The sequence below is a fragment of the Cryptotermes secundus genome, unplaced genomic scaffold (assembly GCF_002891405.2).
Source record: "Cryptotermes secundus unplaced genomic scaffold, Csec_1.0 scaffold1016, whole genome shotgun sequence".
Classification (NCBI taxonomy): domain Eukaryota; kingdom Metazoa; phylum Arthropoda; class Insecta; order Blattodea; family Kalotermitidae; genus Cryptotermes; species Cryptotermes secundus.
This window is the reverse complement of record NW_019724759.1, coordinates 615155-626241: the sequence shown is the minus strand read 5'-3', so window position 1 is coordinate 626241 and position 11087 is coordinate 615155. Positions and strand designations below refer to the sequence as shown.

Genomic DNA, 11087 nt, shown 5'->3' with positions numbered 1-11087 from the left:
TAAAGGTTAAAATACTTTTTTATTTATTCCAGTCTGAATACCCTAGACAGATCAGTAAAATTTCTCACTTGTGAGCAAACCTTTGGGCTGTGCCCCTCTAGCAGAACTCATGACTAACACTACTTAGTGCCAATGGCACTGATGGTAACTATGATCAGATATCAATAAATTGTTACTTTACTAGTTACAAAATTCATTGGTCAGACACCCCAGTATCTTAAATACACAATTTATATTCATAGAGCATGTAATGGAACAAGGATAGATCAGCTGGTATAACTACAGTATGGGTTGGACTACAAACATTTCCAGCAATAGAAAGGCGTTATTCTGTCCTTCACAGCAACCATATGAATCACAGAGCTGGCCAGCCTATCCATGCAGTACTGAGGCACCTCGCCTAGGGATAAAACTGCTGAAATGTGAAGGTCATGACCCACCTAAATCTAGCGCCAAGTTTAAGAATGCACAGCCCTGCACTGTCATGCATATTCATGGTATGATACTTCATTAAATTAACTTTTAGAGCATATAATCACTGCTGTTGAGTTTAGTGTTAATTCTGTGCGTGTCTAATCACTTCCACAATGTTGGTTTGACCACAAGTTGTTTAACCTGTCCAGGGCCAAACCCTTACACCTCTTAAGAACCTTGGCCTCGTTCATGAAAGCTGCCCATTCTTCCATATATTTTCCTTTGTCCATCTCTGTCACTTTTCCATTCATCCCTGTGCAAGAGCCAAATTACTATAGCCCACTCTTATACATATATACATATTACTTTCAGAATACTTTTCTATTGTTATGAGACATGTCCTTTACTGAGGTAAGAACATATCATTCAAAGAAAAATATCTGGGCTACAATTAAACAAACAGAAAACACTATTATGTGAGAAACTTTACAAGTTTCAATAACAAGTAATCAAACTGCTGTGTAACATTTCAGGTTTCCAGAGCAATGAGAATGACAATGAAAATTTGTCTCTTTGTCTTTTGATATACAACACAGTGTCGTCTGGCAAATGTTTATCAACACTTCGGACGCATCTGAAATGGTTATTGATGCAGGGAGGAAGGATAAAAATTGGAGTTAACAGCAAATCAACAATGGTGTAAAATGAAATCCCATGGCCCCCCAAAAGTACTTTTTTTATTGCCAGAAAAGTTACAATCTTCCAAACAGTTCTGTTCATTGTTTTAACATGTTCTCACACTTGTGAATGCCACCAGCAGACTGCACCTTGTTTATTATTTATTTACTTACAAGGGGCATTCAGTAACGTCTCGGAGGAGGGTTACTCATATTTATTACTTCAACAGTGATGTCCAACAGAACAAGGAATATTAGACAATGCATACTATTTCTATACATAATCATTAGGAGTGACCAAGACATTAATCCCAATGATATACAACTTATTGAATTCCAGCAGAGAAGAAATCAAGCCTCCACACTAGCTTCATCCAGACTGCCTCCTTCGGATGTCGCAGCTTGCAGTCCCTACATACTGCTGGAAATGTCTCGTCCATCTGCCATTCAGCCTGAACCTTGACACCCAATGACTGCCACTTCTGGCTATCAATGAAGCTTCAGGAAAATACTTCTGATGCAATGATGCGATGAAAATCCAGATGAACAGGTGGGGCGCAGTGAGCCCTTATTTCTTCTAAACAGGAATCAAACAAGTGACACATCACTGAGACAGATGTCTAAATTGGTCTGGTAATTACAGAAAGAAATACTGGGTTTGTCCTTTACTCCCAGTCATTTTGGACGTCAGCATCAAAGTAATAATTATAATACACCCTCAGACGATACTGAACAGCATACATATAACACCAAAGCATATTATACAAATTTTTTTAGATTACTGACTATTTTACTTTTTCAGTTAGTTTTCCTGTTTATTGCTGCAAATATTACTGATCCTGTTGATGTTGTATACACCTTGATGTCACGTACTCCAGGGTCATTGCTTCAAAACCATAGACCACCAACATAAATAAATAATCAAAATACAAGACTTCAAGATTTCTTCCAGTGAGTTCCACTCTTCCCAATAATAATAATATGCAATAACATACTTAGAAGAGTACTTGGAACTCAGGTTATCTTGGAGGCACTGAATCATTGCTCATTGACTGGGATGTTGAATGGTTTGTAGCACATCCAGGACATGTGTGTAATAAGTCATGAATGAACATATCACACTCCAAGCAAAATATTCTGCTACATGTCCCACATTCATAAACCTGAAAAAAGAAAGGAAGACAAAAGTAATGTCCACTGTTAACAGGTTAGATCTTGTAACTGCTCGCAACACACTTCCCTGTCCAACAAGTGTGTCAACAAGACATGAAACATGTGCTGATGTCACTGTTTTAAGCCAGAAAACTACGCTGGCAGATTACTGGACAGGAATAGCCTAAGAGAGCACACTACCAATATATATTCCAGTTTGTCCCAACTCACCGCTGGCCAAGGCAAGGCCAAACTGTCCCAATAAAGAGTGGAACTAAGGATACATATGAAATGGACATAATACATTCAGTGCTAGTGCTGCACGTTTACATGGAACATTCAAAATCTGCAATTTCAATGTTAATCAATAGAAATAACAAGTCAGCCTATTACAGTACATAATATAGTATACAGTATACAGCACACCAGTGAATCCATTCAGTTTACATGTAAATTTATGCTAAGTGTATGATACGTTAATTATAACTAAAAACAGGACCTGAAAATGGCACACATGTGCCAAAAACATATCACCTTACTTAGCAACCTCATCTCCTGAAAACAGTAAAACAAGTAAATATTATCTGCAGCAGATTGTAAAAGGTTGTGACAATGGTGTATAACACTCAAAATCCAAAAACCCAGTAATTCTGAGGATTATCTACAGTGATTGACACAATAGGCTGCAGCAAAATATGAAGCACATTAATCATACTTACATGTTTATCATGTTCTCCAAACCTCTTCTGACAGGCAAAACACAACTCAATTTTGTCTTGCATATCTCTAAATTCAAGTTCCTTGAAATTGTCAACAGGAAACAAATGGTGATAGGATCTGGCTAGATGTGGTGCAGATACTAATGTCAATCCACAAGCTTTGCACTCCACGGGAAGTTCGCAATACTTGCTGCAACACTGAGGACAGAAATACCCTCCACTATTGAGCCTACCGCCCTCTCCGTCAGTAGAATCAACATGGCTGAAACATTATAAAATCATGCTAAAATGAGATTATCTGTACTGGTATGCATTAGGAAGATATGCAGAAGCTGTGTTCCATTTTAAAACGCTTTTCTGGAAGATAACCGATCCAGTTAGTCAGACTTCTGGACTGAACTTGCAGTCTTAATCATGAGCAGTTAAATGCACAACAAAGTTGTGGCTTTGCTTCTCAGAAGTTCACTTCAATATTATACTACAAATAAAATTCTGGCACAAACGTCTGTCGGTAGCCCCTGTTTCACAATTTTTTCTTCTCTCACAGTACTCGCTAGATAATTTCAAATCCACAGTGACAAATTTCAATATTTTTTTTTTAATAATTACAAATCTGTAAACAGTTACAAATTTTGTGCCCTGCAGTATGATTCAACTGCCTGTATGCAAGATACTCTTCAGTCTTCTTTCTAACTACTTGAACTTTGCGACATTTAGGTTTTAGGCTCAGTCCTCACAAAGGACTATCACAATTGAGGTTTCTGGTGGCAGCTGTCAAGCCCTCCAAATGCCAGGACAGTACTTCAACACACTTTCTTATCATGCTGTTTAGTGAGGCTGTGTCCATGAACTAGTCATTCTTGTGTAAATGTCGCTTTCTGAATAAAAACAAACATGGCTGTGAATTTCTTCAGTATTTTCCTGCTATGTACTGGCAACAAAATCACTTGAATACATAATCTCCACAGATTGCATGACTAGGAGAGCATGCTCACATCAATCCCTGATTCTTGGATTAAGGATAAGCAGAAGATCTTGATAATTACAAGCACTGGATGGAAATGTGTTGAAATAGCTCATAACCACTTCCTTCCCATTCCTTCTACAGTGTTTGTTTATTTATAATTTATTTATTTATNTATTATTATTCCCAGCTCATTCTTCAATAATTATTGAAGAATGAGCTGGGAATAATACGGAAGAAAGAGGTCACGGACTGAATTGAGTGAGGAAAACTACACAAAAAGCTCAGTCGTGATAGTAAAGATCCCCAACATGATTCAAACCAAACATCTCCTAAATACAAGCCAGAACACCTGAGTCAACCTGCTCAGTCCCTATCTGTTGTTCAAGGCTCTTCTCCCATTCCTTACCTGACACAAATTCAGCAGCTGAGAGAGCAAACACCACCAAGTGAACATCTCTGAGTTCGGGCCATGTTTTTACAACTGGCCTCTGGGTTGTACACAAGAAGTGAATAACCTGTACAACACCTGCAAATCCTTAGCTATTCAGGGGACTCGACCAAATCCACTGTGCATTCTGCTGAGAACGGCCAAGTCTAAAAGCATGGACAGTACTTCACCTCTTCACTGACATAACACTGGTATAACCAACTCACCACATGCACATAGTAAGTGAAGCCTCCTTCCCTTCCTGCATCAGGTGGTGAGGAAACCCCATCTTGATTAGAGATGAGTCAAGGAATGTTGCAGCTGGTGGAGGATCAATGTGTTGAAAGAGCTGATCACGAAAGTGACAGTCATCAAGTATCACTCCGAACAGACCTCCTGTCTCACGACACAGCTTATGGCAGATGTGAACTTCTGCTGCCAAAGCAATCACTGAGCATCGAACACCTTGTGCTTTCAAATTCTGCTAGAACAAGACACAAAGGTAAAGTTGACCTTCACTTAACTAATCAAGCATTACACCATGAAGGTGTATGGGGAAGAGGATGTATAGGTTCACATTTTCTTGACCTTGGCACTTATTTGAGGCAAGTGGTCAGCTTCACGCCCTGGCCACTTTACCCCTGGGGAAAGAGTCCCCATACTCATTGGACAGGAGGCTGGGTGGGCCCCAGAGCAGGTCTGGGCAATGTTAAGAAGAGAAAATTCTTGACCCTACCCAAGCCCGAACTCTGTCCTCTCAGATGCCCAGCCCATAGTCAGTTGCTATACCGACTGTGCTATCATGGCTCCTTTAGAAACACAAAAATTAGCATAAATGCAATAACAAAGAAAAGTATTTCTGGGATGTGGTGCCATGCAGTCCTGTAAATGTTAACTGACATTTCTGTGGAATGTACTGCATTTATCTTCAGGGTCAAAGAATAATACCAACAAGTAACAAGAAGCAGGTGGCTGCCTAACACACTCACCTGAACTGTGACAGAGATATCACCAGGGTCACAAGTTGTTAAACTTCCCATCAGAATCAGAATTTCACGACTGGCATGCGAAGGCAACATACGTAAGGAGCGTAACGCAAGTTCCAAGGCATTCTGTAAAGAGGGCTCCCCACTACATGCCACCTGAGTTAACTGTTGGACTGCCTGAAATTATAAGATGACTCTCGTTTTGAACATGACACCGTAATTGCTCATACTTTCCGTCCTGGGACACTGAGAAAACTTTCACCATTTTGTCATTACTGTAAACTGACAAGACACTAAAAAAATGTTGTAGTACCCACATGCCACAATAGACACTCCCTTTCACAGCGTGAAACTTGCGGACATGTCACTCTGACACAAAAACATATCCAAGCATTATAAAGCAGACACCATTAACTGTCATGTTGTGAGATGAAACATTTACATTTGACACTGATAAATACCAGAGAATTATGTAAAGCGTCTGCAACAGACTTCGATCAATGCCAGGGTACAATACATAAAGGTCTACAATGGATATCACTGACAGTCATGGAATGAGGCAAAGGGGCTGCAGCAGACACCAGCAACTGCCATGGCATAGGGAAAAGGGTATCCACAGTGACAAATTTCAATACATGGCAGGTGAACATTGTTTACTACCATGGCAGGAGGTAAAGAGTCTGCAGTACATATTGGAGACTGTCATGGCAAATAACATGGCACTTTTCACTAATATGACATGCTTCACATACCTTTATATGTTTTCTTGGATTTCCAGCTAACTCACTTATTTTTTCAGCACGTTTGCTTTTCGTTATGATGATTCCCATCTGACTGATCGGATTCTGATCAAAAAATTCATCAATAAAACCCTCCAACAACTGAAACAAAAACAATTAATAATCAATACATAGGGTAGGCAATAGAGATTAAAAATATTCTTTAAAAATAATTTCACATCTTAAAGTAATGTGCACTAGGTTCCTGAAATAGCCCATGTAGAAAAAATTGGAATTACTTCTGCTAACCAAAATATACATAGGACCACTACAATGAACCTGTCAGAGAGCAGAGAGCGTGGATATACTGCAGGACGCACCATCAAGCATGGCTTTAGTTTAGAATCTGACTGATGTCTCCATCACCATTACTTTTAGACTGCTTCAGAACGCTGGAAGATTCTGAGGCTGAATGGAACACATCAGATTCTGATCTGTGTATGTTCTATCTCATCACTGGACTGCAAGACACAAATAAAGCTAATAAATATTCTGAAAATGTGACAAATTTCAAATATTTGAGACTGACACTAACAATTCAAAATTGTATTTTTAAAGAAATGAAAAGCAGATGAAACTCAGTAAATGCTTGCTACCATTCAGTTCAGAATTTGTCATACCCTCTGCTATCTAAAAACACACTGATTAAAATTTCGAAAATTTACAATTGTACCCACTGTTGTGTATGGATGTGAAAACTTAGTCTCTGATATTAACCTTTATTTTCTAGGAACTTGGATTTTAAATCTCTCAATACTTCTGGGAGGCAGGTAAGGGTTCATCATCTGGGAACAGAAAATATTACACATTCTGACTCTACAGGGCTGGCGGCCACAACTTAACTTTGAGTTAATGGTGCTCAAAAAAGGCAATTTGGCAAGCTGGAATGTGCTCACATGCCAAATCAATATACAATGTATGAGAGATGAAGGCTAACCCATTTGCACCCATAAGAATCCAATGCTCTCATGTACCTGACTGCAACCATCATAAGCACACTGGTATGCAAATGACTGCTTGCAGTGGTTTCTTATGTCCTCTGTGTGCAGTGTTGAGAAACAATACCCTTTTCATAGCTTGTCTATGTTTCATGTGACATCTGGAGGCTGGTAATTCGTATTTACGAACACTGTGCACACTAATAACTTGTTACTCCCAAATCAGTTAACAAACTTTACAGACTGCATCCTGTTGTCTATATAATATTTAACTGCTTATATTATGACCGTCAATAAAACAAGTAATACAGGAATAGTTTCAATAAAGACAATAGGTGTTAGTATATATCAGGCATGTCCAACTTCAAACAGGTTGTGATCTACCACTCCCTCATATCGTCATACCTCGCTTTAAGCAAAAATACTGGTTAAAATAACACAACACATGATGATTGTTGTAAAAGCAACATACACTGAAAGTACAGACTACTTTAATATGTATTTTCCCTTCAAAATCTGAATATAATCATACCATGTTACAAGCGAATTTACATGATTTTCACGTATAATTTCCTTATAGGCCTATGAGATTGACCAAAAATTGTCCCGCAATCGACGCGTTGGACATGCCTGGTATATATCTTATGTTTATATTAAACACAGCAAGTAATATGGGAATATCTTCAATAAAGACAATAGGTACTGGTATATATCTTACGTTTATATTAAACACATAAGTTATATACCCTTTGTTGAATACATTCTCACATTACTTGTTGAGATGACATTTGTAATATAAGCAACTAAAAATCAGTTAACAAACACGAAACCCCACGCTTACAAACATTTTAAAAATTTAACAATATATCTTATGAAAAGAATAAATTCAACTTATGAGTATTCGACTTACAAACACACTTCGAAGAACACATTATGTTTGTATGCTAGGTTTCACCTGTTTAACATTTAAGTTGAAGAGCCTGACCAGAGAAGACTGGTTGGAAGATAGAGGCCAGTGAACAGTAATGAATCTTCAGGTTTCTTATAAAACATTCTTCTTGATCGGCTGAGTAACTATTGCCATCTCAAGAAAGACCCTCCTCCATGGAGTTGGCTGAGTGCACAAATGGCAAACACAACTCACACCCCCTCAAGACAGTGAAAACAAAACTTACCAACAAAGAACAATTTACTCTTGTTTTCCGTTGCTGTGCATACTGAACATTACTATTTCAGTTCTACCTACTTTCCTAAACAATGACCACAAAGTATACAGCAAAACAGATGCATGAAGACAGAGGAAAGAAGAATCATAAATGAAGCCAGAATAGGCTAGCGCATAATCTTTTAAGCGAAGAAGGAGGAAGCAAAGACAATTCTATTGTTATCTCCATTTCATGTTCAGATTAAAGCAGTTTTATTTTGTGAGATGTGACAGGATGTATTAAGATATGATCTTCCCAAGATGTGATGTCGCGCAGTTTGGTAAATGTGTAACAACATTTCAGAGTAACCTAGTTCAGGGTAGAAGCCCAAACAGTGAGGCAGCAGATTCCTCTGAAAGGTGTCGTAACCATCTACTGGGCCACATGGTGTCACATCCCAGATGACGCCACTCTTCGTTGCGCTTTATCATGAGTCAGTATGTTCTCATATTATTTTATTGTACTTGTCACAGTTCAGACTGATTTAGCTCAATTACCTTAATAGTACAAAGTTGTCTTGTGGGTTTCAAATCCTGGTTACTCATGCAATCTGAGTTATCAATCACCAAGAATAGGTGACGCATCATACCAAGACGTGTATTACCATGCCTTTCCGCCTGCCGCTTCCTCTTTGCACGTTGAATTATTTCTGCCACTGATCCTTCAAGCAGCCCTTCATCATCCTCCTGAATTGCTTCCCTTTCATAAACACACACACACACACACATATAAATATATTTACCTCTTAATAATAGCAGTATTTAATTTAATAATGAATAAAGGAAGGGCTGGTTTAATTCAAACTATACAGGTATTTCTTCAATTTACAAAGGTAATTCATTCCACAGAGACTGTCATAAGATGAAAATTTGTAAATCAAAAGAAATATAATCTTCATTACTTTACATGAAACAGTCACAGAACTTACAAACCTAAGTTCCTCACAGTAGCAAAAATAACATCATTAGATTTCAATTCCATCCACATCCCACGAGACCACTAACCTTGTACTGAAGTGACAAAGAAGAAGTGGGAAAGGGCTAACTTAAGTCCAGATCAGCGTAAAATTACTTTAAGTCTTCCAGAAATTCCACAGCAATGTTTCTGAAGTCTTCAAATCAAAACTAAAACTGTCATATAATATAAAGACTGAACTCACCATGTCTTCTCATATCCTGTTTCCCACCGGTATTCCTTCCCTTCTTCTTCTTCTGCCATGATTATATCTGAATAAATACACAAACATAATGAAGTCCCATTTCAAGCACTAACCAGTGAAATTTTCATGGAAACAAACCATCAATTAAAACTTCCATATATGACAATATGTATTCATTTTCATGCACAGATTACAAAGATCTACCAAAATATCAAGAACAATGAAAAGAAACTGCACCTGATATGCAGTATTCAAGCATTTGACATCCCTTTCAAGGTCAAGGAAACGCAGCAATTTTCTGAAGTCTGATTCTGAAAACAATTCTTTCTTTTTCACTACTCTTCCATTACACTTTTTCCAGAATGTATTTCAAGACTAACAATATAACAAATGGCTCACAGACCAATGTATATAACCAGTGAAATATATAAGGATTTACAACTTAACTTTTGATTACTCTGTTAACTGTTTGTCCATAATATAAATTCGTTCAGAGGACAGGAAGATTAAACCAAAATTAATTATTTTAATACTACTTTAGATGTAATTTTTGCAGAAGTGTGTATTGTACATTTTTATCTCTGCATCATAACACTCAAAAATACAACCACAAACTGAAGGAAACCCGACCTAATAGTAGATACAAACATTAAAAGGTGATGATTGGAATGGTTGGGGAGCAGGTTTATAACGGATCAAACGAAAGTGGCTAAGAAATTTCCTGAAAGTAGAAGAAAAGCAGGAAGGAACCAACTGAGAAGTTGCACAGAATGATTGACAACAGCTGAAGGAGATGGAGGTAAATAATAGGCAAGGTGCTTCTGTCCTACAGCAGCCCAAGGTTCTTAAGGGGCCTGTTGCGTCAGTATTACAGTAATACTCCTTTTCAGTAGACTGTAAGGTTAACAGCTGGTCTCGAAGATCAAGTTTATCACATACTGGCTTCATACAAGAACCTCGGAGTTTCTTTGAGCTGTTTTATATTTTCTCAGTTATAAACATTAAATCTAATATGTACGTAGTACGTAGTACGTAAGTACTCACCAGCAATGAGTATGCAGAATTTGTCAATCTCTACACCACTCTCTTTTCTAAACACCAGCCCTGATTATTAAAATCATAACTTTTAAATATTTCAAAAGAAATATATACAGTTATAAGAGATTCTTATTATTACTTATATAACATATTCCTTTCCATACTGACACCATGCAAAACTAAGCAACACCACCTAATTACTTTCGATCGACTTGCATAACGAACCATTAGACACGTATCATTAGAAGTTCACTTCTTAAAGAGAGATGCAAACACTAACGAATTCAACAACGATTTTCCTCATTAAGCACATTTCTGTTCATTGAAGGTTCTGAACCGGGAGAGATGGTATAGGATAATTACATACTTTCGATCTCTCGAAGGAAATTCCAGTGTAAATATTGATGAACACCTACTGATGTTAGGAATTTGGGTGTCTTCATGAATTATATGAAAAAGGATACGTTTAATGATTTTGTCAACATGAGCAGTATAAATTCAGTAATTTTTTTGTTTATACTTCCTATCGTCATACTACGTTACAGCCAACTTTCCCGTATGCAGTAAAGCACCCAAATGAACGACTGAAATTGCAGTTAATGGATGTTTGAATACGAACAGCATCA

At 37.7% G+C, this 11087-nt stretch overlaps 1 protein-coding gene across 2 annotated transcripts; it reads right to left on the bottom strand.

Annotated features, from left to right (window-relative positions):
* LOC111863023 (general transcription factor IIH subunit 2) lies at positions 1–11026 on the bottom strand. 2 transcript variants are annotated; one of them, XM_033750876.1, is made up of 9 exons: positions 10468–11026; positions 9424–9490; positions 8762–8963; positions 6095–6223; positions 5346–5519; positions 4584–4837; positions 2963–3224; positions 2087–2254; positions 1–727 (listed from the first exon to the last, which is right to left on the bottom strand). In XM_033750876.1, exons 2-8 carry the CDS (start codon positions 9480–9482, stop codon positions 2111–2113), a joined length of 1224 nt encoding a protein of 407 aa, XP_033606767.1. In that variant the 5' UTR covers positions 9483–9490; positions 10468–11026; the 3' UTR covers positions 1–727; positions 2087–2110. The 2 variants fall into 2 exon arrangements, with proteins under 2 accessions (XP_033606767.1, XP_023704726.1); XM_023848958.2 differs by lacking the exon at positions 1–727 and having other exon boundaries at positions 1115–2254.
* Between the last annotated feature and the right edge of the window lie 61 nt (positions 11027–11087).

What these genes read in the sequence shown, in the direction of transcription:
- LOC111863023 (XM_033750876.1), bottom strand. Translation starts at nt 9,482, where the DNA reads ATGGCAGAAGAAGAAGAAGGGAAGGAATACCGGTGGGAAACAGGATAT. An exon ending in GACAACTTTGTACTATTAAG is followed by an intron (nt 6,224 to 8,761) that starts GTAATTGAGCTA and finishes TTTTTGTTTCAG; the next exon opens with TTGTTGGAGGGTTTTATTGA. An exon ending in TCACTTACTATGTGCATGTG is followed by an intron (nt 3,225 to 4,583) that starts GTGAGTTGGTTA and finishes ATAATGTTTCAG; the next exon opens with CCATGTTGATTCTACTGACG.